Raw genomic sequence first — 23846 nt, forward strand, 5'->3', positions numbered from 1 at the left:
AAATAGCAAAAGAATATAATAAATACAAATTTTGGTAAGAATTAGGGGAGTGTGTGAAAAAATTCAGGCGAAAACATTTTTAAAATATATAGTGGTGAAAAGAGGAAAAAACAACCTAAGATAGTAGCAAAAAGGAAATTAGAAGCCGTTAAAAAAAGAAAATAGCAAATACTCTCAAATTGTAAATAGGAACTAGGAAATCGGAAAAGGAAAAGCTGAAGTTTAATCTAAACCATTGAAATCTCACATAAGATCAAATCACGACCGTCAATTTCTTCTATAACCTTATCTATAAATACTGACACCTACTCTTTCTTTATTGTCACCTAGCCACATCTTCTTATCTTCTTTGTTGTTTCCCTCTGCGAAGTGCTAACGCGTTAGCTAGTGACGGGGTGATGATTCTTCTAACCGCGTGCGTCTTTGAGATTTTTCTGAATCGATCATTGTTCCTATTTCTGGGTTCTCATTGGTAATTGATTTTTTTTTTTTTTTTAGGGTTTGGATTCTAAAATTGCATCAGTGTCTTCTTTTCCTGGTGTTTTTGTTTTCTTACTAACACGTTTCTTCTGTCTTCTTCGCAGGTGTTTTTGGGAGAGTATTATAACCTAATTATCGCTTTCGACTCTGAAATTTCTAGGGTTTGATTTTCTAAATTGGGTTTGTCTTCTCGTCATGTTGATCTGAGAAATTTTTCACTTTTCTATTCATGTTATTCACTTGTCGTTTTATTATTGTTTTAGATTATGGAGGATGCTATCTATGAACGATCGGTGATTGAGGAGATCTATCGAAGGTGATGGTTTGATTGTTTCCATGGATTGTTGTTGTTTCTATCTGTTACGTCTCTACTCGTTTTCCCTCTTAACTTTGTTTTTTTTAGATAATCGTGGAGGAGGACGCTTTCATAATCGCTCGGTGATGGTTTCGATGGATCGTTTTGTCTTCTCTGGGATACATCCTCTTCAGGTAGTCTTCTTCCTCTTAACACGTCTCTGATATTTGTTTTATTCCCTAAGTAAATTTCTTCGTCTCTCAGGTTCTTGGAGTGTAGAAGCTGCTGAGGAATTCTAAAAGGGAGTCTGGACCAAACGTATCATTTTTATGATTCTTGTTTTTTCGAGTTTTTATTGCCTCTGTTTTGTTTGTGGATTTGGTGTGTTTGTATCCCTCCTAAATTTGTTGCAACCTGTTTGATTTAATATCTTTGTGAATAATTTTGTCAATCAGCTTGAGGAAGACGACGAAGTAAGGGTAATTTTGAGCCCTTTCTTGTGTTCTTTCATCTACATTGATGATGGGTTTTTGGATAAACTGAATCTTGATGCAATATTTTTTGTATTGACAGGATTAGATATTTTGATTGGAGCCACATTCGTTTTTGTTGCATCAGGCTCAAGGATTGTCAAATTTTCTCAAGGCTACCCTGAGAAAGGTTTCGGTGGACATGATGATGACTTGCTTAAAGCGCAACACCATTTATGGTTCAAAGTTCAAACACCTATCCTCCCACGAAAGGGAAAGGGTTTCTGGTATGAAGATGCAGATTTGATATTTGTTCTTTGTTGCTTAGATTTTCCCTGCTCACTTTCTGATAAGGCGTATTGTTTTTTCCATTGTTTTTCATTACAGAGGTTTCTTTGGTTTGCTTGCCATGATCTCACTTTGGTCATTTTGATGGTTGCTGCAGTAGCGTTTTTAGCACTTGGGATCAAATACAGAGGTATGTAATTAATTAGAATCTGGCTCTTTCCACTTTCACAAGTGTAATGTCAACTGCAATTTAACCTTTCTCTTACATAATATTTGCCTATTTGGAAACAAATATCCACAGGGTATCAAAGAAGGATGGTATGATGGAGGGTTCATTGCATTTGGAGTGATTCTTGTCACAGGTAATTTTAACTTGTTTCACTTTATATGTGAAATTTGATAATTTCTCTTAGTGTTGTTCTGATGCTTTCTTCTCCTCTGCAGCTCTCAGTGACTACAAACAGCCTCTCCAGCCTCATAACCTGAATGATGAATAGAGAAACATACATCTGGAGGTATAGATTTGCACCAATGTAAGTTTTTTCCCCTCAATACTCTTTTTCTTGTTCCCTCCTTTGTCACACACATTAAACCTGTGTTGATTGCTGCACAGGTGACAAGAGGTGGAAGACGAGTGAAAATCTCAATCTATGACATTGTGGTGGGTTATGTCATACCTCTCGACATCGACAATCAGTTGGGTGATCTATTCTCTCCTTTTCATTATGGTTTTGTCCATATATGATATCAAGTGTCTAATCGAAATTAATATTTATCTATAGGTTCCTGCGGATGGAGTGCTAATATTTTCATGACTGGAGAGAGCAAAATGGTTTGTTTCTTGTTTCCTATCATAGTGAAATTGTTGACCTTCTCGACTTTGGTATAACTCCCCTAACAGTCTGACTTCCCTTCTCTTGCTAGGTTAACAAAGACTCTAACAAGGACCCATTCGTATTTTCTGGCTGTAAAGTGGCAGATGGAAATGGTGTTATGTTGGTAGGATTTCACACAATTTTGTTCTTGTTCCATAGTAGAACTGATATCTCAGGAGATAGCTGTTATATGTATGCTCTTTTTTTATTTATTTGGATCGATCATTTGAGCACTCGGTGGTGGCTTTGATGGATTGTTGTGTTCTCTCTGTTCTGTCTTTACGCTACTTCTTCTTCAGGGGTCCTCTTTTTCCTCTAATTTTTGTTTTCTTACTTACGATTCTTATGTGTTCTTCCTCTGGTTTTTGTTACCTTACTTACGTTTCTTCTTCTGTCTTGCAGATGTTTTTGGAAGCGAATCATTATCAGATCATCTCTTTCGATTCTGCAATTTCATCTTCTTTTAGGGTTTGATTTCTATATCAAATTATTTATCCGAACTTCTTATTCGCTTCTGATTTTTCACTTTTCTTTTCATGTTAATCCAGATTGTGGAGAATAATACTATTGATCGATTTGTGATTGATGAGGAAGATATTAAGATCTTTCGGTGCGGTTTGATTGATTCTTGTCATTCCTTTCCTCTGTTGGATTTCTTTTATTGGTCTTTCTAACCAGCGATATCTTCTCTCTCTTTGATGCAGGTTTTCTTTCTTTTTTCTCTCAGGTTGGTGAGAACCCAACAACGTCTGGCTGAGGAGATTTTGGAATTACTCCGGAACAGCTTAGCATATTGTTGTCATAGGATCACAATATGGAGGGGGTAAGTTGCAGTCATGAGGCGTGCTTATTATGTATGTCTGGTTATTCTTTATCTCTTGCCCCTAGCTAACTTTGGTATGCGTGTTTTTGTTGTTGCATCAGCTTCAAGGATTGTCATATTTGCTCAGGACTACCAGAGAAAGGCATCAGTGGAGTGGAGATAATGATGATGATTTGCTAAAGCGCAAGACCATATATGGTTTCTGGTATGAAGATTTGTTATTTATTCTGTGTTGCGTAGGTTTTCCCTGCTCACTTTCTCATATGGTGTGTTGCTTTTTCTTTGTTTTTCATCACAGGTTTCTTTCGGATTCTTGCCATGATCTCTCACTTTGATGGTTTCTTTCGGAATCAGGTGGGTGATCTATCCTCTCCTTTTCATTTTGTTTTTGTCCATATATACTACCAGGTAGGTGTCTAATCGAGATTAATATTTATCTTTAGGTTCCTGCGGATGGAGTGCTAATACTTGGGAGGATGACTGGAGATAACAAAATCGTGTGTGTTTCCTATCATAGTAAAATTGTTGACTTTCTCGTTCCGCTTTGGTATAACTCCCCTGACAGTCGATTTCCCTTTTCTTGCTAGGTTAACAAAGAAGACCCTTGGCAGATGGAAATGGTGTTATGCTGGTAGGATTTCTCACTTTTTTTTCCTAGTTCCATAGTATTACCTGATATCTCAGGAGATAGCTGTTATATGTATGCTCTTTTCTTAAAAAGGTTACTGGTGCTGGAGTCAACAATGATTGGGGATTGCTGATGGCCTGAACTTCTGAAGAAAAATAATGGTGAAGAAACTCCCTTTCAGGTTAACTTTTTAGATCATTGCTAATACAATCATTTAATTTAAAATATTAAGCTTATCTTTGACTTGCTTGAACCAGGTGCGCTTAACTGGGATAGCTACCTTTATTGGTTCCATTGACTTGGCATTCGCTGCTACTGTGCTAGTGATTCTTCTGACTCGGTATGGATCTTTACTGGTTATTATTTTGGAACTCAGCCATATCTTCATCAATTCGTGAGAACAATCCTACCTGACATGATGCAAAAATCTCTGTACGTTGTCCGTTTTGTTTCAGATATTTCACCGGTCACACTAAAGATGTAGGTGGAGGTCTTCAATTTTGTTAAAGGAAAGACAAAAACTGGTCATGTAGTTGACGATGTGATCAAAGTTGTTACCGTAGCGGTATGTGTCCTAATTAAACATCTTAGTCTGATACGGAGCTGGCAGTAAAATTTTTTAATTTTCTATAAATACTAATACTTGGCTATTGCTGCAGGTTAAAATTGTCGTAGTGGCAGTTCCTGAGGGTCTTCCATTGGCTGTTACTCTAACGTATGTGTTTCCTATCTTGGCTATACCCGACCCTTTCACTACTTTCGTGTTTTCATATTGAAAAGTTTACTTCTCTTTGCTGATAATATTTTATTTTTCTTCTATTTTGTTTTCTTTCAGCCTTGCCTATTCAGTGAGGAAAATGATGGCAGATAAGGCTTTGGTATGATTGTTTTACAATCTCTCTCAATCTTTCTTCTTTTATGGGAGGGATCAATATTTGATTGGTTTATCCTTTCTACTATATAGCATGAAAAAAAGTTGATGTGCAGGTGCGGAGCTATCTACTTGTGAGACAATGGGTTCTGCCACCACTATTTGCAGCGATAAACTGGAAGACTAACGTTGAATCAGGTGTGTTCTGTGTTTACAAATCTGGGCTCGCTCCATGTTTAGAGTAAGACTCAAGTGAACAGTTTCCACTTGATATTACTAAACGTAACTTATGTTATTTTAAAAGTAGTTGATGATATGAACACTGTGGTGATGAATTTTCTTGTGACTGAAGGATATGTAGAGCTGCTGAGAAATTCCAAAGGGAGTCTGCTAAGTCTGAGCTCCTCTGATGCACAAGGTGGTTTATTCAGGTTTGCGTTCCTCTTTCCCTTTTGTATATAATCGAAACTTATCTCTCTCTCTCTCTATCTCTGTTTGATGCAGATCGTCGTCGAGTCGAGGCACTGGGACTGCTCTGTTGAATCTTATCTTCTCGTTTATCATCATCTGTTTAGGCAGGTTTCTTCTGATATCTCGTTTTACATCTTATTCTTCTTCTTCTTTTTTTTCCCTAATGATTTTCTGAGATTTGCTATTGTTGGTGACGAATGATTTGATCTCCTGTGTCTTATTGTGTTTTCCAGATTCTCTTGCTTTTGTTGGTATACTTTCGATATGTTTGTTTTTAACATAACTCTGCTTTGTTTTTGTCTTTATCTCTGTTGGTGTTATCTTTCATGCTACATCTATTTTTAGTGTCTGTCTCTGATCCTACTCTCACATGCTTGTTACGGTGGTTTTATGTGAAGTGCTACCTTTCTTTATAGGTCTATATTGAGGAGGCTAGTTCTATTCTGTCTCGGTTTATATTGAAAGATGTCTTTGATCTCGTGGTTTCCTGGTACCTCCCTTTGTTTTATGTTTAGGGTTTTTAATTTCCATATTAGATTTTTTTGCTAAATCTCTCATTTTCGATTTAGACTGTAGAGGTTCAAGGCATTTTGGGAGGGAAGGATCGCTTGTGTATAAGTCAGTGTTTCTGGTTACTTCGCATCTATACATTGTTTTATTTGATATATTGAAGATTTGATTAGTCTTCTTTGTAACCTCCTTGGTGGTTTCTTCCCTTGTCCTTGGAGATTTGATTAGTTTTTTTTCCCCTTCTCTTTTTGATTTTATGATTTTATGATCTGCATTTTTTATAGGGTTTAAAGGCTTATCACTTCTGCTTGGCATGGTGTTTTCTCTTTCTATATGAATTCATATTTTTGGATGATGAAATTAGAGGTTTTGTTTCGACCTGTTTGCGTAGGTTTCCATGTATTTGTGCATCGGGAGTTTTGTTAATCAAGTCTACAACTTGGAGCTTCCATCATTGGTTGATTCAGGTTTCATGAGCTACTTTTTGCCTGTGGTTTGATTCTTGGGTATCTATGCCGTGTGGTTGTTACACCTCTTTCTATTTTGTGATTTACTTCTGATTGTTATAGTTTATTGGTTATTCAAGAGGCTTGAGTTGCTCACTGGTTTGCCTCAAGGACTGATCTCATTTGGTATACGTTTCCGTTTTCTTATTAACTCTTGCAGTCTACTCGTAGTCAGATGAGAGATGATCATAAATTCCTTTTAAATGGGTTTGTAAGTATTTTTTTTGTTCTTTTCATGATGGTTATGTCTACCAACATAGTTTCGGTATTGAACATCTTCAAGTATTTTAGGGCTGTTCAAGTCTGAGCTACTCTTATGCAGAAAGCTGCTTGGATCTTTTGCAATCTGTTGATTCATCCTTTCTGGAGTTGAAGTGTGTTTCGCTTATTGAGTTTCACATTATTGGTACTTGTCATTGGATGTTTCCCGTCAACAATAATGTTCCTCATCTTCCTAGCTATGCACGCATTTTTTCTTAGGCCTGATCTTTTACTAAGTCTTTATCAAAGATATTCCAGGTTACTACTTCGTCTCTTATTTGTTTATCCATTTTGGTGTGCTACATCTATTCCTAGTCTTTTTTATATATATCCTAATTGCATATGCTTGTGATTGTAGATTCTCTTTATATGAATTACTTCCCTTCAATATAGGTATGTTAATATGGGCGCAAAGGAGGAATTCTCCATTTATATAGATATACATGTTGTGTTTTTTTTTGTCTTTTCTGTTTTCGTTATGTGATCTATTTTCAGCCCTTATCTGTTTATGCCTTTCTGATTTTGTAGTCTGCATATGTTCTATGGTTAATGCTAATCACTTCTGCTGGATATGAAGTCAGTATTATGCATAGGAGTTTGGATGTTACATAGTGGAGGTTATGATTCGTCCTGCTTGCCTACACTCCCCTGTATCTTTACATCATGAGTTTGTGAGGTGGTTTTCTTTGTGTCAGGTGAAGAGGTCGATTCCATATGTTGGAGAAATAAGAATCGGGTTCAACAAGTTGTTGGATTTTTGGTTTTGTTTTTCTTCTCCCTTAGAGAAACAAATGTTTTTACTAAACTCCATGGCTGAATGACTCATCATGGTAATTCAGCCATTGAAGCACCATAGTGAACTTTTATCATTCTAGTGTGGAATTCATGCACGGTCTACAAGAAATATAATGTTGAAGCCAATAGCTTGGAAAGACTATGTTTGAAAACACGAAACTTGTCTCCTTCAATTGCTTTCCGGTTCCCCCACTCTCTGATAGAGGACACCTTGCACCTGTTGTTCAGTTCTCTAATAGAGGACATATGTGTTGGTGAAAAAGATGGCAAAGAAAGTCTACAAGGCAAGAACCAATTCCAGATGGCAAAGACATTACTTACCTTATTAACACCTGATATCCGCGAAGTAAACACAAAATGACTTGCAGATGATTTCTCATTCTTTTGATTCCTTCCTACTGAACCTGCAAAAAGAGAATTCACCCAATGATTGTTAAATTGACAGAGTTATTTCTTACTGTATGCGTTAAAGAAATCCACAATTATGGGCTGACATGGAAATGCGAACGAGGATCTCTTCCATATATAAACATTCTTAAACCTTTCTAATGGGCATTATAAGCAGCCCAGTCATCTAATGGGTGTGTGAGCGTAATAAGTTAGTGTCATTCTTCAGCGTAGACAAATCGATACAAATATGGGATTTTTATCTTTCCTGTTTTTTTGTTTCTTTCAATTTTGTTGTTTTCTTCGAAAGGTATTAAATGCTTGGTTTTTCTTTCTTTATTTCCCTAATAAAAATGTATGAATAGTATATGAAACTTTGTTGGAAAATAGGTTAAAACTTACAACTAATGAAAAATTATACTAGAGAAAGAAAGGACAAAACAAAAAAAAAGATTCTTGGGGAATGTACTTTGTTAAGAGAGCATTCTACATCAACACATACCAAAAATAAAGTATCATTTCAAAGATATAGAATATCAAAAAGAAGTATATTATCTTCTTCTTCTTCTTTATTATTTTTTTTTTTTCGAAAAACAGAAGAAGTAAGGGAGGATAATGGAATCCAAGGTCGAGATCGTAATGAGGTGCCTACAGAGGATTTGTATGGAAGAATGTGCATAGACCATCCAAGACCGTGTTACCTTTATTACTTTTATTTATTTGTTATACGTACTTTAGTTTGCTTAACAACCATAATAATTACCATATGATATGTGTACAAACATTAACTTTATTATTAGCCTATTTTAAAATAATGATATACAAGTAAAGCTATACGATCACATGCACGTTTATGCATGTGAAATGCGAGACAAAAAAAAAAAAGATAACAGAATGAGATGTTCAGATGGTATATAAATATATTAATTAAAGCACTGAATAGTTATAATAATTAACTTGTGGTAGGTGTGATTTTATAGTGAATGAATGAATATTTACAAAACCTGCATCATTATCGTCATTTCAGATCCACTTTGTATATAATGCATCTTCACAAAGACATTGATTATTGAACCATAACTACTACTAGTTCCTTCTCTTTCTTTTTATAACATTCTACTACTAATTCATTAGTAGAGTATATGATATTTCTATTATTGTATATTTGTATCCCTAACTAGAAATTAATTTTAGTTATATCTTATTTTATTATTTAAAAAATGAATCAAACGATATTTCTTATATATATTTTTTATTGATAGAAGTTGATGTTCTATTGGTATTGATCTTTTAATATCATTCCTCCTAGCCTCACTGAAATTAAATCCATATATGTAATGTACCGGAAATCACAAAAGGGATCATGTGACCACAACAACAGAGGGTAAGATATATATGTTTCTATTAATACAGATAAAATCATATAAAACATATACGAAATGTAAAATTAAAAAATTCGGATGAAGGGATGAATTAAAAGATGGGTTCAAATCTAAGTATTAATAAAATAGAAGAAAAAATCAGAGGAACGTAATTAGAGGGAATTTGGGTGGGGGCGTACGTAAAAGGGGGAAGAGAAGCTTCCTCGAGAAGTGCATACATGGGAGTGCGTTTATATCTCTATGCTTCTCCTTCTTCTTCTTCTTCAATCCTCTTTTTGCCTTTTGTTTTCCTCAGCTTTTTGAGAGAGTGAGAGTGAGTGAGAGAGACTGAGAGAGCTTTCTCTTTTACTTGCCAACTTGCAGTGATGACCAGGATCATCTTTGTATTTTCTCTCTCTCTAGAACCAACAAAGTTGATCAATAAAAAAAATAGATAAGCCGTAATTTTTACGAAGTTATGACTAAATCAGTCGTTTTTTTTTAAAGAAATGCAAGAGGCTGTTTAATTAAAATAAACTCAATGCATGACAGACAAGTACTTTATACAATTCAAATAATTAAGCTCTTGCGAATTCAATTAAGAATGAATCAGTGTATTAATTTTCTTTTTGTATATAAATATATATGTTCTAACTAATTAGTGGTCATATGAAGCAGAAAAGAAATAAAAGAATAAAGAACAAAGACATATACGGAAGGAAAGATAGATACTGAGTGTCGGTTAATTTTTTTATGACAACTTCTTTTATTTTCTTTTGAAAAGTATCTTGTAGCTATCAATCTCTACATACACACTTACTTACACTTGCATGTATATATAGTTTTGATGCAGCTATAATAAATGCATACATATATGTATTAATGTATATATAGTATCGTACAAAATCAAGTGACTATATATACATTTGAATCAAAGTTTACAGCTTTTTTTTGCTGTTTGCATGTGGTTTTCCCAAAACCCTAAAAACCTTTTGCTTTGATGGGGATCATCATCATTATATAACTTGCGCTGTCCTTTCTTTTTCTTATTCACTTATGAATTTTTTACCACACACTTTATTTTTTTTATTCCAAGTTTGATTTGAAAATAGAGTTTCCCGATGCAGATATCCCATTTTAGCGTAATCATATATAAGGCATCAAGTACAAACTAACTTGAGATAGAAATAAGTCAATAACTAACTCATATATGAAAAAGCAAAGGGCCCTTCAAAAGCTGTAAAATATCGTACTTGCCTTCAAACATGATCAATCTCTTACCCATAAATGTCCATTATTTGTCCTATAAACAGTCACGTTCATGCATGACACTAGTCAAGGCATCTTATATGTACGTAATATACTACATTCTACATATATACTGGTTTAACATATATCCTTATGTAGATATATACTTTAGTACGCACATTCACATTTTATAGGCATAGCTCTAATTGGCAAACTGTCAAATATGAATATCGTACAAGTATGTACATACGAAATAAAACTGCGGATTTATTATAAAAACTACTTATTAATTTATAAAAAAATAGGCAAAAAAAAACAAAAAACAGATGCTATCAAACATAGAATATCAAAATAGTTTACTATACAAATTAAGGTAATAAAAATTTACGAGCGGTAAAAGAATAACAAAATCATAGAATTATTCGGCCATTGTACTGGCTGACCCCTGTGAGTAACAATAATGTAATTAAAGATCAATAATCACACGATTATAAATAAGTAACAAATAAGTACAAAATACATAGACCCTAAATATTGTAAGAACAGCAATAATAAATAGTTCCCGTACAGATTAAACACGAGCAAAACTAATCCCATAAACATAACAAAGTTTATAGTTTTGTTTTTTGTTTGTTTGTTTGTTTTGTCTCATCTCTAAACCCCTACTTCAAACTCACAATGACAAAATATTTATCTCTCGTTCTTACGTACCCATGCATCACATATATTATAATTAATTATTGTATCAGCCAAATGGAGAGTTTCTTCCTTGTATTAATCCACCATTAGGGTTCATCATAGGGCTCAATGGTGATCTTCGAGGCGATGGCCTTTCCAGTAATTTCCCAACATTATTCCCTTCATCACCTGATAGACCTGATTTCCTTTCGTAGATCTCCGACAAAGAATCCAAATCGGTGGAGACATGTGTAGCCATCTGTATCTGAATTCGATGCTCATCATCGATCGGTTGGTTAGCGGCAAGATCGTGATCTTGATCAGACCACATCATTAGTCCTTTCCTTACATCGTTACCAAAATTAGGGTTAGGTCGCTTCTTCCCCAAGTAAATATTGGTGTCTGCAGCATTGTTGGCCGTGAAATGGTTCTCTATGTTTTGATGATGGAAGCTATGATGGTCGAGGACTTGGTCGGTTGTGTTCCCATAGATGTTTAGGTCTTGAAACGGAGGGAAACTAAGAGGATGAGGAGGTGGGCCTACCGCTGCTGAAAGACTCGAACTTCCTAAATTACTTTTGTATCCTCCTCCGACGGCGGCTGCTGCGTTGGCGGCTGCCATGTTCTCACCGGCTAGGGTTTGGCAAGCTCTCTCCAATATAGATTGCATGTACTTTCCCTGTGCTTCAATCCTCAGTTGTAGATGTCTCTGCACCTAATTAAACAAATTAAAATGCAACATTTATAACGATGAATATAGAAATTGACTTAGTAAGAGTTGAGGTATCACAGAATATAGATATGTTAATTAATTACCTCTAGCTGTTCGTGCAACCTTCTTTGCACTTCCATTTGCATCCTGATCAAATATCAACCTGGTGTGAGTTGTTGCTCATGTGTATATATATAGAAAATGACAGTTGAGAAAATAAACGAAATTTGATGAACACATACTCATTCATGTTGCGACTCATCATGCCGGAAGAAGAAGCTACGTTGCGCTGAATATCCATGGCAGAAGCTACACCGTAAGATAAATTACAAAATTTAGACGAAGACGGATGAAAGGACAATATATATATATATATAACTTAGAAGAAGAAAAACCCTAATTTGATAGAGAAAGGAAGATATTGGAGTGGTCACCTCTTGAACCTTCCTTTGTGGAGTGATCTCCGTACTCCTTGTGCGGCTGCTTTCCAAGCCTAAATTTCTGCACCCATAGATCCAAATACGAAGTTGTTATACTTATATTATAATATTAAGTGAAAAAGAATAGAAAAGATAAAGAGAATGAGAAAATTTAAAGCAAGGAAAGAAAAAAAACCCTAATTTATATTTGTGTACATACCTGAAGATGGCTCTTTAGGTGGTAAAGAGTAAGACCCTTCACACCCATAACTCTCATAATCGTCTTTGGAGTTGCTTCTGCAAACAAAAATTAAATTATCAAAAACTTTGAGAAACACACTTCTATATATATAATTTGGTTAAATGGATGGATGAAATATATGTGAGCTTACTGTCAGGGCCGCCGAGCTGAGCGACGGCGTCGACGAAACGCTCGTGGAGTTCGACGGTCCAACGCAAACGCGGTTTAGGATCGGTGGTGAGGACGAGGCCTGAATCGCCTTGAACGCACATAGCTCTGTTCTCATATGAACCATTCATACTTGAAGGTTTCTTAGCATGGAACATTCTCTCTCTCTCTCTCTCTCTTCCTCTCTCTCACTCTCTCTCTCTCTCTGTAAGAGGGGATTCAAGAAACGAATGTGATGCAAAAATGTGAGAGAATACGATGCGTTTTTGAAGAGATCAGCTGACGGCTTTTTCTCTCTCCCTCTCTCTCTCTCTCTCTCTCTCTCTCTCGTCTTTGTTTTGTTTGTGAATAATTATTAATTAATAACTGGTTTAGTTAAAATATGTTTTATCGTTAGTATGGAAGAGAGAATTAAAGTTTCAGACTAGTAGTACGCAGACGTTCCTTTGTAAAAAGATACTGTCGCTATCTTTTTCAATTGTTTTTTTGTTTATCCTCTCAGCTTGAATACCTTTGAATTATTTTTTTATTATAAAATCTGTGTAAAAGCACTATGTATACGTCTACATGAAGTAATTCATGTCTGTTGTCTCAGATTATTAAATTAGTACTCATATTAAAAATAATGAATCCAATGTAATACATATATATATATATATATATATGGATATGCATGTATTTTGTTTTGGGAAGAAATTCACTTTTTAACAATGCAGATCTTAGGAATTTGTTAGTCACATATAAAAAACGGGTATGGATCGGAAGCGGACTATGTAACAGAAGTATCAATTTTTACAAACTTTGGAGATTTTTTTCTTCCTTTGTTCGATACGGAAGTTCTATACTTTTCATTTTACTTTTTTTTTTTTGCTTGATGTATATAGATTTGTAAATAATTTATTTATAGGAACATATAAACTCTCGACGGTGAATATTTTAAATGTCCATATATATTATAATTAAAACCGCGCGAGGATAGTCGTATACTAGACTTATATAGTATGTCTACATCGTTAGATATCGTAATTGGACACAAACGTAAAATAATGGAAATATCTAACCGGAAAAAAAAATTGCACTAGGGGGTTTATCATTTATGGTAGGGTAAACCTTTTTGGTTAATAATGAGCTGAATATACAAATTCTAAGCAATGATGAGTATCGTTTTAAATTAATCGACCGTATATTTTGGAACAAGTTTATTATAGCTCCTGGTTCCTGCTATACCGTTAGGTGGGAATGGGATATATATTTCTAACAATAAAAACGTTCTCATCGATTAGTTAAACATTGTGGTTTACATCTACAAACGAGATAACTAAAACGTTTTCATCGAGTACGGACACTACTAGTATACGCAAGCAACTTTTTTTTTATATTTTCCCTGAATTCAATTGCACTAGTTATTCATATAACTAGCTCGCTAATCGCATGAATTTCTTATTTTGTTTTTTTTTTTTTTTTTTTTTTTTAATTTGTGAATATGTACAAATATGTAAAATGGTCAACCTAATATATATGAGTGGGAGGTCCCATGGCATATTTACATAGAATAAGAATAAGTCAATGAATTATAGCTGAGGTTGTATGCACACACACACACACACAAAAGAAGAGAATATTGTCTAAATGAATCAGAAAATTATATATATTATAGGTTTCATTATTAAGTATGAAGGAAAACCATGCAATGTAGCTCGATATTTGTCAATGAATACGGAAATAAAACGAAAAATAACAGAAGAATATCACACATACACGGACTATTGATACGTGGAGAATTATGCATCAATGTGTAAAGATAGTGTTAATGTTGGGGACCTCTTCTTCTACTTATTAAAGCTCTTTTATTCTTTATTTTTAGTTTTTACCATATGTTTTTCCTTCTTTTTTCCATTAATTTTTATTTGTTTATTGGTTAAAGCTTGCTGGGGCTATAACCCTTTTTGGCTTTTGTAGGACTGACGATGTGTGCAGCTATACATGGTAATACATTTTCCAGATATTAATTACTTTGAGTAAATTAAAACAGTATATGTTTCTTTGCCAGAAACGTTAAATCTTGGATGTTGTATATAGACGAACTATTTGTATAATAAAAATAATTAATTATCGCACACAAATCTGAGTTCTGAGTATGATAAAATAAGAAAATGGTGTTAGCTTTTAGATTTAAAATAATAAATCAAAGTTCAAATTGCATGAGAATTGGAATCAATTCTTCTCCTCTTTGATGAATAAAGATAGATTCTTATTGCGCCAACAATATTAAAAAATGAAAATAGAACTCCCGCGATAGATGCTAACCGTATAAATCTTGGCCAGCCACATTTACATAGTTTACTAGACTTTTTTCCCTTACTCCTTTTTGAAGATACACACATGTTATTCCTAATTATTATCATATATTTTTTTTTGATCGCAATCATTATCACTATTATTTACCAAATTTATTCATAGTGATATGAGGTGGTACATTATAGCATTAGCAAATCGTCCGCCTTAAGGTCATTTAAGTTCTTATCTTTCTTGATTAATATGTTTTTAGTGATGATTATAATCTAAATGTTATAGTGTGTTTAAATGATAAGAAAGCAAAGTGTTTGTTTTTATTTAAACCAAGTAAAGCTGATGTTTAACTTTTAGCTAATTGTTGTTGAAGCAAACTAAGAGCTTATGAAAAAGAAAGAAAGAAAGAAAATGAATTTAGTGACAATAAAGTAAGTCGGCTTATAAAAAAATAGAGGCCACAGTTGCTTGAACTTCAAGCATCTTTTTTTGATGGTGCTTTCGAATTTCTTCTTCGAAATGAATATATTCCTTCCAACCTTCTTATCTTTTCCCCATATTTTTTTTAAAAGATAAAGAAAAATAAAATCCCAAGTTTGGCAAAGAGCCATGTAAATCTATCGCTATTTTGAAACATAAACGAGCGAATTTTTTTGTTGAATTCATTAATATTTTAATAACTGGCATTAAGTTTGATATATCGACTGACTGTTGTGAGTTATAGTCCTCCTAAACATTGTTTGTTGTCACATGAAACATATAAGTCTATAATATATGAGAAGATACTAATTAAAAAGAAAAATAAACCCAAATACACATCGACTTGTATAAGAATTGGTAATAACTGAAGCAAAGAACAACACCGCCTTTTTACTCTTTTGGCTTTTATATATCGCAAGCAAAAATGTCGGAGTAAAAAAATATTACACAGATATTTCACGTAAAACAAAGATAAATAAAATGGAAACCCCAAAATATTATCTAAAAACCATGCTGAAACTGTGAAACATTTGAACCTTTATTTCATAATAAATATCCTTCAAATCCTTATTATGTTCCACAGCAAGAAAGAAAACCCAAGGGCTGAGCTTTTTGATTAGTAGAAGGATGTGAGTGGAGCCATGGAGGAGACGAACTTACAATTTCCATGCTTTCTCTAACACACCAAATCAGTGTCTATTCATATCTCCCAAGCATACGTATTTGATCTGTGTCAAAGCCAAGAGCCAAGACTCAACATACGAAAAGTAATTTGTACAACTTTATGCTAAGAAAGAATTCAAAAAAAAAAAAACATTTGGGAGCAATCGGAAAATGTAAAACTAACCACCTATATAAGGCTAGCCTTGCATACTTTATTACGTCTTCATGTGGGATTTCTAATATTATATAAGACCAATTCGATCCACTGAAGCGTAGTTCAATAAGAGATAAATAGGTGTTCTGAGTTACCTCAAGGTATTCGTCCATACCATACTTGGATCCTTCCCTTCCAAGACCAGACTGCTTCACTCCCCCGAATGGAGCCACCTGCAATCAAAAGATATAAGCAAATGCCTGGAAATAATTAGGAGAACGTGATTCTTTCATTTCTGGTCTTACCTCTGTTGATATGAGTCCTTCGTTCACCCCTACAAGTCCGTATTCAAGTGCTTCAAAGACACGCCAAGATCTTTGGACACTGTTTGTGAATATATACGCAGCAAGTCCTGCACACACAACACATCTCCACTTATTTTGTTAGCCCAAGACTGGACATATACAAGGAGAAGGTTACTAATATTACATGAAGACAAACCTGCAATTGTGTCATTAGCGATTCTGATAGCGTCCTCCTCTGTTTTGAACCGAATAAGGGGAGCTACGGGTCCAAAAATTTCCTCCCTAGAACAAGCAACACATGCAGTTCTTTTGATCACAAAAATGCGATGAACAGTAGATGTTTCTAGTTCATTTCTTTAGAGAAACAAAAGCTATAACACTACAATTATGTGAAGCTTTAAGTACTTACTTAGACATAATCATGTCACTCGAAACATCACGGATAACAGTAGGCTCATAGAAAGTCATCCCTAGACTATGCCTTTTGCCGCCAAGAAGGATTTTTGCTCCCTGTAAGAAGAAGACAACAACAAATAAGATATTTCATCTAGTGTTCATATTGAAGGAATACTAGAATTGTGTCTTAATGAATGGTATACAATTAGAAAATATGAACTGCCTCACTTAGAAATCAAGGATTGCAAGAACGCAAATGAGAAAATACAAACCTTGGAAACTGCATCTTGTACGAATGACTCTACCTGAAATTATTATGCATGACGAGTAAGTAAGACTACATCAAATATAATTGTTGTACATGGAAACCAAAACAGAAACTGGAAAGTACAACTAATGTACCTTTTGCACTGCTGCATCGTTTATAAGTGGACCCTATAAGAATGTTGAAGCGACATATAAATTTACAGCAAAATAAAAGGGCAGACAAGAGGCTTGGGATGCTAGTTGACAGAACGTAGAAACGAGGTACCAATAGTGTGATCTGATGACTGGATTTGATAGCAAATAGCCTAAATTCTCAGAAGTATAAGATCGATAAAGGACTTACCTGAGTTGTCCCTTCCTTAAAGCCATCTCCTACTTCTAACTTTTGAACCGCTTCAGAAAAGGCCTCAGCAAATTTATCATAGATACCTGTTGAAAAGATATAACATGTTATGTTAATACCGGATGCAAGATCCAGGAGGGGTGTGTCGACTATCCCAATACTTACCATCTTGCACAAGTACTCTGTTCGCACAAACACATGTCTGACCACTATTCCTAAATTTTGCTGCAAGCTGCAATCACAGATCAAATAGGTAAATAATGTTTTATGGTATTGGAAATCCCTATAGAGCTCGGAAAGGTGGAGTCTGGACGTAATTAACCAGATAAAAAGTAAGACACATCTCATATGGAAAAGAACCAGGATATTGTCACTTCCGAGTAATTTTTCCAGATGGATCAACATTTTGCATCTTTTATAGAAATCAATGCCCTAACACGCATGACCAACACTTACCGTTCCCTTTACCGCTACATCCAGGTCTGCATCATCAAATACTATGGAGGGTGCGTTGCCGCCAAGTTCTAGAGAAACCTACACAAGAAAAAAGTTGAGATACCAGTGATACATGATCTGGAGAATATATTTTTAAATAGCATGATATCGTTGCTTAAGCATACCTTCTTGACAGTAGGTGCAGCAGCTGCCATCAACTTCTTTCCAACTGCTGTTGATCCTGTGAATGTGATTTTCCTCACCTAAGTAGCACGAGAAACAAAACAGTCAATTGGTAAGGTTACTTACCATGAATCATTACTAATGGCATATATATACAAATAACAGCAACAAAGATAATTAGAGAAACCTTTGGACTTGTAAGTAAAGCATCCCCAATTTCAGGAGCATTTCCCATGACTACATTAAGTGCACCCTGTTGAAAATACCATTCAAATGAATCATGAAATGTTACAAATACAAAAAAAAAAAAAAGGGAAAATTCCAAAGAGATGGTCAGGCCAGACAGTTCAATAGCACAAAAGAAACATTGTTAAAAACTAGCCTTCAAGCCACACAGTCATACATCAATGGGTCATAAATCAGTTTAGGAGCCACATTGACAAAAATAGAAACGCTAGGTTAAATCAAATCAAATGTTAAAACGGAAGACAGCATTTTCAAACTTAACAAAATATCAGGTCAGCTCCCTGACTTTAGGAAATCAAACTTGAGGATACCAGATACGCTGGTTAATTAGACATATAAATTACCGGAGGAACTCCAGCTTGAAGTGCAAGTTCAGCTGCAGCAAGAGCTGTTAGGGGAGTAAGTTCAGATGGTTTAACAACCACCGTGCATCCAGAAGCAAGAGCAGGGCCAACCTGCAATACCATCAACCATCCACATAAACTTAATGAAAAGAAGTTCTACATAATCTACTGGGATAGTATATTAGAATACGATTAAATAAAATGGTAAAACTAGCAAGACCTTCCGAGTAATCATGGCTAAAGGAAAGTTCCAAGGGGTAATTGCGCCAACAACACCAATAGGCTGCATAGAAAATCAAGAGATTCTAGCAATTGAGGCGTATACTAAACATGTGATATAATAAATACAGCCACATGACACGGAAAAAGAGTACATTAGGAATCTCCACATATGAAAGGGAATTCGCAAAACAAGATTAAGGTTCTCCAAGTTCTCATTTCATATAGCATTGCAACAGAACTTGAAAATTTTCAAAAAAATGTGAAGGTGGGGGGGTAGGAATGCAAAGTAAAGTCACAGATTTCCAAGACCAGATTGCCTGGAAAATAATATCTCTATTTACGCACTTCCAAGTTAAGCTAAGGGTGCAGAATTGTGTCACTCACAAATAAAAGCTGCATATATAGAATTTAGAAGCAAGAATCGGCAAACCTGTTTTAGAACTAATAACCGGCGATCAGACAAATTAGGAGGAATTATATCACCATATACACGTTTTGCCTCCTCCGCATAGTACTCAATAAAACTTGCCCCATATGCGACCTGCAAACTAAATTACAGAATCATATATTGCTTTTAAGAAACGATTGCAACACTTGAGACAGGGCACATTCAATGTTCTCAACTACAAACTGAATTATCTACCTCTCCTATGGCCTCCTTTAGCGGTTTTCCTTGCTCCAAAGTTATAAGTTGTCCAAGTTCTTCCTTGTGTGCAATCAGGAGGTCATACCTGTGTTTGGAGAAACGAAGTAGGAACCCCATTGAAATTATACCATATAAGCAAGCTTCAAGCAAGATACCATATCTCTGCCCGTATCTTTAAAAAGCCTTGAAACTATATTCTAATTTCATGAGCAGTTGACATCCATGGAAAACATTCCCGCATAGCGATCTTAATCTGACCTTAGAATCCTAAAACATCCCCATCCACACTACAATATGTATAAAGAGTATGCATTGCTACAAGATATAAAGTTTGTACCATCTCCGTAAAACTTTACTCCTCTCTCCAGCAGTCAATCTGCTCCAAGCTGAATGTAAGAGAATTACAGAAAATAAGTATTTTATCCCTCCCCAGCACATCACATTGTTCAGCGACCATCAAACATTGAGCAGAGACAGAACAGTTATAGGTATTATTCAAGAGGAGAAGCCTAGGGAGGGTGACATACATGTAAATGCTTCGTAAGAAGAAGCAATAGCGTCATTTGTCTCTTTTGTTCCCATACATGCAACATCAGCAACAATTTCACCGGTTGCTGGATTGTTAACCTGTAAAGAAGAACAAGGTAAGAAGATGTCAACAGAAAGCAATACAAAATCAAGAGAGAGAGAGAGAGAGAGAGTAAGGGGCAGAGACGTAATGACCTTAATTGTCTTCTTGTCATAGGAGTCAATCCACCTGCCTCCTATTAGACCTTGTGTACGTAACAGACCAGAACTCCTGAGCTTCTCAGAAACGCTTTGTGCGTCCGTACTCATCTGATAATCAATTCAATTGACGGCGAGCATCATAAACTATTTAGAAACACATCGGAGCGGAGGAAATCAAAATTGACCTTTCTTAATATTTATATACTTCCACCATGAGACTTACAAGATCGAGATAAATTGCATTCAGATATATAACCATTGAGTCATAATATTGGATATTACAAAAAGAAGAAACGATAGAGAGAAGATTTAAACCTGGCGACACTGAGAAGAAACAAGGAGGAGGGAAGTATGTGACGACGAGACAAGCTTTCGACAACCGCCGATGGCTACAAGCGCTGCTGCTCCGATTACCATCACCTCGGTCGAACGAAAAAACTAGTGTGAGATCGGAGAAGCTGGTGAAGCTAAAAGCAACGAAATCAAATTGAGACAGGTGAACGAAGAAGAAGATGTGAGTAAAATAAAATATCGTCTCCACTCTCCGCCACCTGGTCCTGGGGGGGGGGGGGTCTTGAGATGAGAGTGAGTGTGATTAAAAAGAGGAATAAAATCATTAAAAATATTGGAAAGTCAAAAAATGACAGGTGGGTTATTTTGACCCGCTTTCGGTTGGAATAAATTAATTAATGACGTGTAATCCACGTGGCACATTAACCGTATCTGCCGGGTTTGTTCGAAAAACTTCCGTTTTTTTTTCTCTACACAAAATTCTCGTTTTTAAAAAAAAAAAAACTTTGGGTTTCCTCGTATTATATATTTGATGTATATTTAATTTCCTTAATTTATTAATAGATGGATCTTTCCCTCCCATGTAAACAGCAGCATTTGTCACGTCCTCTTTTTTTTTTTTTTTTTTTTTTTCTTTTTGCCTTTCTCAGAGTTTTGCTTCTTCATCTAAAAGATCTATCAATCTTTCCCGAAGTAGATATAGATGTTCTCTCTCTCTCGTGACCCAAACCTAACATTCTTCTTACCCTCTCTCGAGTAAGGATCTGTTATCGCCGTCGTTACGATTTAGAATCGCCACACAAATTTTTTTTGATCTCTCATCGATTTCTTCGGTAATGAGTTCCAACGCAGCATCTTCCACCGTCGGAGGAGGTGGATCGGGTGAGCCTTCTTCCGGTGTGAGGAGAGCATCTAAGCGACCAAAATGTAATCTTTCTATCTTTATCTCCTCACAATTTTTTCTTGATTTTTTGGTCTATCCATCTTTGTTTTGTCGATCGTCTCGTCTTTTTTCTTTAAATGCCGATCGATTTTTTTTTTTTAATCACCAGTTGATGCAAAATTTCTTGTTTTATCTCCCGAGAACGGTTATGTGCATATGTAGATAGTTACGTGATTCTTTGTTTGTGGTGTTGTTGTGCCTCGATCAGCATCTCTTTTAATTTGCATGTTTCGTATGTTATTGGCACATATCTTTTAATATGCATTCTTGTATAGTTTGTATATTCTAGTTTTGATTCTTCTTCTATAGACGGAGAAGAGAGGTTCATCAGCTAGGTTGTTGGATTTTTGATGTTACATATGTTGGAATCTTATGTTCGAAAACTTTACCATCAGTACTCTTATATAAATATAAACCAAATCGTATATATAAATAAATATAGTAGGTTTCGTTCGATTCTCTGTTATTAAGAAACTTTTGTCTAAACTCCCTTTTACCAGATTCTAAGTTTACTCAGCAGGAGCTTCCAGCGTGCAAGCCAATTCTTACTCCAAGATGGGTAAGTTTCATCACGGTTTAGTGACTTTTGTCTCATTCTTAAGTGGCATAAGTGCAATGCTACAAGGTTTGAATATCATGTATTTATTTTTTCTGTTTTCTTATTGTTTACAGGTAATCCTAACATTTCTAGTCGCTGGGGTTGTCTTCATTCCCCTTGGAGTCATCTGCTTATTTGCTTCTCAAGGAGTATGTATGCTTTATCCAAATGTTTTCTCTGTTTTTTTTTTTTCTTTTCTAATGCTTGTTTCGCCAGCTTCCGTTTTGCGCTTTATTGAGGATTCGTTTCATTACTCTTGAAGGTCGTCGAGATTGTTGATCGATATGACACAGACTGCATTCCACCATCGTCTAGAAACAACATGGTCGCTTACATACAGGGTGCAGGAGAGAAGATATGTAACAGAACAATAACGGTTGATATATATCTTCTTCTATGGCAATTTAGTTCCTTCCTATGATCGATTGAGTATTATAGTAGATGTTTCCTTCTAGGTATGACTCTTTCTAAAGCCTTTGTTTTTTTTTCCTTTTCCAGGTGACAAAAGCTATGAAGCGTCCTGTCTATGTTTACTACCAACTTGAGAATTTCTACCAAAACCATAGACGGTACTTTGCCTGCATTTAATCTTAGTAAATTTCTTTCAAGTAATAGTAATTTGCATTATTTGCACCTCAAGTAATAGTTTCAGTTACAATTTTCTGGTTGATTATGTGTGTTAGGTATGTGAAAAGTCGAAACGATGCACAGCTAAGAAATCCAAGAGACGAGCATGATGTGAAGACCTGTGCACCTGAGGATAACGTGGGTGGGGAACCAATTGTTCCATGTGGTCTTGTTGCTTGGAGTTTGTTCAACGATACTTATAGCTTTTCAAGAAACAGCCAACAACTTCCTGTGAATAAGAAAGACATCTCATGGAAGAGTGACAGAGAAAACAAGTTTGGGAAAAATGTCTTCCCTAAAAACTTTCAGACAGGAGCGCCTATAGGCGGTGGAAAACTTGATACTAATAAATCGGTAACAAAGCCTCCAATATATATCTATATATCAATCAATTTAGATAGATTCATTATCTGATATTGGATGTTAACAAGTGTGATTAATTAGAGTTCTTCTGTTGGATATATATATATATATATATATAGTTGAGTGAGCAAGAAGATCTCATAGTGTGGATGCGAACGGCGGCTTTGCCAACATTTAGGAAGCTGTATGGGAAGATTGAGACGGACCTAAACGCGGGTGATACGATAGTGGTGTCGTTGAAGAACAACTACAACACGTACAGCTTCAATGGGCAGAAGAAGCTAGTGCTATCAACAACTAGCTGGCTCGGTGGAAGGAACGATTTCCTAGGGATTGCTTATCTGACAGTAGGCAGCATTTGCTTGTTCTTGGCAGTTACATTCGCCGTATTGTATCTAGTTAAGCCAAGGTACGTTAGCACCTCAAGGTCTACTTTATTTTGTTACGGTAGTATATTTATACGTCGTTATTAGGTAGTGTCTAGTGAGATTATGGAATTCATCATTTTTAGAATGTGTACTAGTGAAATGAAATTGGGTTTCGTTTTCAGGCAACTCGGAGATCCCTCGTACCTTTCGTGGAACAGAAGTGCTGGAGGTTTACAATAACAGAGTTGTTCAGGGCAATCAGGCGTGATCCCCTACATAGTCAAACGGCCTAGTTTTGTTTGACCTAACAAAAGAGAGAAAGAGAAAATATAGTCCGTTTTATGATTTAATATTGTTGAATAACAAACGTTTTTTTTTTTGGTCATGTCGTTGTTAAGACACTGGACAGTAAATGGTGTTTAGAAAATAATGTAAATGAATTTAGTTCAAAGTTTCATTAACCAGAT

At 35.3% G+C, this 23846-nt stretch overlaps 4 protein-coding genes across 54 annotated transcripts; 2 read left to right on the top strand and 2 right to left on the bottom strand.

Annotated features, from left to right (window-relative positions):
• The first annotated feature begins 318 nt into the window (after positions 1 to 318).
• LOC104752378 (uncharacterized) lies at positions 319 to 7410 on the top strand. 50 transcript variants are annotated; one of them, XR_015584124.1, is made up of 35 exons: positions 319 to 472; positions 585 to 660; positions 744 to 796; positions 884 to 969; positions 1040 to 1093; positions 1231 to 1248; positions 1421 to 1532; positions 1633 to 1723; positions 1835 to 1895; positions 1978 to 2066; positions 2147 to 2229; positions 2316 to 2365; positions 2458 to 2532; positions 2811 to 2876; positions 2957 to 3018; positions 3113 to 3231; positions 3333 to 3436; positions 3530 to 3585; positions 3675 to 3730; positions 3819 to 3862; positions 3953 to 4020; positions 4117 to 4199; positions 4315 to 4424; positions 4519 to 4574; positions 4695 to 4737; positions 4847 to 4928; positions 5083 to 5148; positions 5235 to 5309; positions 5618 to 5691; positions 6103 to 6178; positions 6378 to 6428; positions 6509 to 6736; positions 6837 to 6871; positions 7007 to 7095; positions 7174 to 7410. XR_015584124.1 is itself a non-coding variant. In XM_087490848.1 (32 exons), the coding sequence occupies exons 25-31, from the start codon at positions 4717 to 4719 to the stop codon at positions 6695 to 6697; spliced, it is 573 nt and encodes a 190-aa protein (XP_087346974.1). In that variant the 5' UTR covers positions 319 to 472; positions 585 to 660; positions 744 to 796; positions 884 to 969; positions 1040 to 1093; positions 1231 to 1254; positions 1349 to 1532; positions 1633 to 1723; positions 1835 to 1895; positions 1978 to 2066; positions 2147 to 2229; positions 2316 to 2365; positions 2458 to 2532; positions 2811 to 2876; positions 2957 to 3018; positions 3113 to 3231; positions 3333 to 3436; positions 3530 to 3585; positions 3675 to 3730; positions 3819 to 3862; positions 3953 to 4040; positions 4117 to 4199; positions 4315 to 4424; positions 4519 to 4574; positions 4695 to 4716; the 3' UTR covers positions 6698 to 6736; positions 6837 to 7048. The 50 variants fall into 50 exon arrangements, 4 of the variants coding, with proteins under 4 accessions (XP_087346974.1, XP_087346975.1, XP_087346976.1 ...); XR_015584122.1 differs by having other exon boundaries at positions 3675 to 3728; positions 3953 to 4040; XR_015584123.1 differs by having other exon boundaries at positions 585 to 641; positions 3953 to 4040.
• Positions 7411 to 10732: 3322 nt separating this feature from the next.
• On the bottom strand, positions 10733 to 12887 carry LOC104752379 (myb family transcription factor APL). The gene is made up of 6 exons (XM_010474495.3): positions 12471 to 12887; positions 12299 to 12375; positions 12094 to 12160; positions 11902 to 11968; positions 11764 to 11806; positions 10733 to 11662 (listed from the first exon to the last, which is right to left on the bottom strand). Exons 1-6 carry the CDS (start codon positions 12643 to 12645, stop codon positions 11015 to 11017), a joined length of 1077 nt encoding a protein of 358 aa, XP_010472797.1. The 5' UTR covers positions 12646 to 12887; the 3' UTR covers positions 10733 to 11014.
• A 2756-nt stretch (positions 12888 to 15643) lies between these two features.
• On the bottom strand, positions 15644 to 20813 carry ALDH5F1 (aldehyde dehydrogenase 5F1). 2 transcript variants are annotated; one of them, XM_010474496.3, is made up of 20 exons: positions 20505 to 20813; positions 20184 to 20297; positions 19988 to 20087; positions 19798 to 19846; positions 19458 to 19545; positions 19245 to 19355; positions 18813 to 18875; positions 18593 to 18703; positions 18190 to 18255; positions 18005 to 18082; positions 17841 to 17918; positions 17550 to 17616; positions 17385 to 17470; positions 17177 to 17209; positions 17047 to 17079; positions 16788 to 16888; positions 16575 to 16660; positions 16379 to 16485; positions 16229 to 16306; positions 15644 to 15984 (listed from the first exon to the last, which is right to left on the bottom strand). In XM_010474496.3, the coding sequence occupies exons 1-20, from the start codon at positions 20604 to 20606 to the stop codon at positions 15946 to 15948; spliced, it is 1590 nt and encodes a 529-aa protein (XP_010472798.1). In that variant the 5' UTR covers positions 20607 to 20813; the 3' UTR covers positions 15644 to 15945. The 2 variants fall into 2 exon arrangements, with proteins under 2 accessions (XP_010472798.1, XP_087346981.1); XM_087490855.1 differs by having other exon boundaries at positions 19245 to 19362; positions 20505 to 20782.
• Positions 20814 to 21036: 223 nt separating this feature from the next.
• Positions 21037 to 23843, top strand: LOC104752381 (ALA-interacting subunit 5-like). The gene is made up of 8 exons (XM_010474497.2): positions 21037 to 21407; positions 21924 to 21982; positions 22096 to 22170; positions 22284 to 22397; positions 22520 to 22590; positions 22705 to 23002; positions 23131 to 23420; positions 23562 to 23843. The coding sequence occupies exons 1-8, from the start codon at positions 21317 to 21319 to the stop codon at positions 23617 to 23619; spliced, it is 1056 nt and encodes a 351-aa protein (XP_010472799.1). The 5' UTR covers positions 21037 to 21316; the 3' UTR covers positions 23620 to 23843.
• The last annotated feature ends 3 nt before the right edge of the window (positions 23844 to 23846 follow it).

The sequence above is a fragment of the Camelina sativa genome, chromosome 16 (assembly GCF_030686135.1).
Source record: "Camelina sativa cultivar CO46 ecotype springtype chromosome 16, ASM3068613v1".
NCBI lineage: Eukaryota > Viridiplantae > Streptophyta > Magnoliopsida > Brassicales > Brassicaceae > Camelina > Camelina sativa.

Coding starts and splice junctions, on each gene's coding strand:
- LOC104752381 (XM_010474497.2), top strand. CDS start 21,317: ATGAGTTCCAACGCAGCATCTTCCACCGTCGGAGGAGGTGGATCGGGT. Junction 21,983..22,095: donor CAATTCTTACTCCAAGATGG/GTAAGTTTCATC, acceptor TATTGTTTACAG/GTAATCCTAACATTTCTAGT. Junction 22,398..22,519: donor TATGTAACAGAACAATAACG/GTTGATATATAT, acceptor TTCCTTTTCCAG/GTGACAAAAGCTATGAAGCG.
- ALDH5F1 (XM_010474496.3), bottom strand. CDS start 20,606: ATGGTAATCGGAGCAGCAGCGCTTGTAGCCATCGGCGGTTGTCGAAAG. Junction 18,704..18,812: donor TAGCCATGATTACTCGGAAG/GTCTTGCTAGTT, acceptor ATGGTATTGCAG/GTTGGCCCTGCTCTTGCTTC. Junction 15,985..16,228: donor GTATGGACGAATACCTTGAG/GTAACTCAGAAC, acceptor GCTTTGACACAG/ATCAAATACGTATGCTTGGG.
- LOC104752379 (XM_010474495.3), bottom strand. CDS start 12,645: ATGTTCCATGCTAAGAAACCTTCAAGTATGAATGGTTCATATGAGAAC. Junction 11,969..12,093: donor CACAAAGGAAGGTTCAAGAG/GTGACCACTCCA, acceptor CTTACGGTGTAG/CTTCTGCCATGGATATTCAG. Junction 11,663..11,763: donor GGTTGCACGAACAGCTAGAG/GTAATTAATTAA, acceptor TTGTTTAATTAG/GTGCAGAGACATCTACAACT.
- LOC104752378 (XM_087490848.1), top strand. CDS start 4,717: ATGATGGCAGATAAGGCTTTG. Junction 4,738..4,846: donor TGATGGCAGATAAGGCTTTG/GTATGATTGTTT, acceptor GTTGATGTGCAG/GTGCGGAGCTATCTACTTGT. Junction 5,310..6,102: donor ATCATCATCTGTTTAGGCAG/GTTTCTTCTGAT, acceptor CTGTTTGCGTAG/GTTTCCATGTATTTGTGCAT.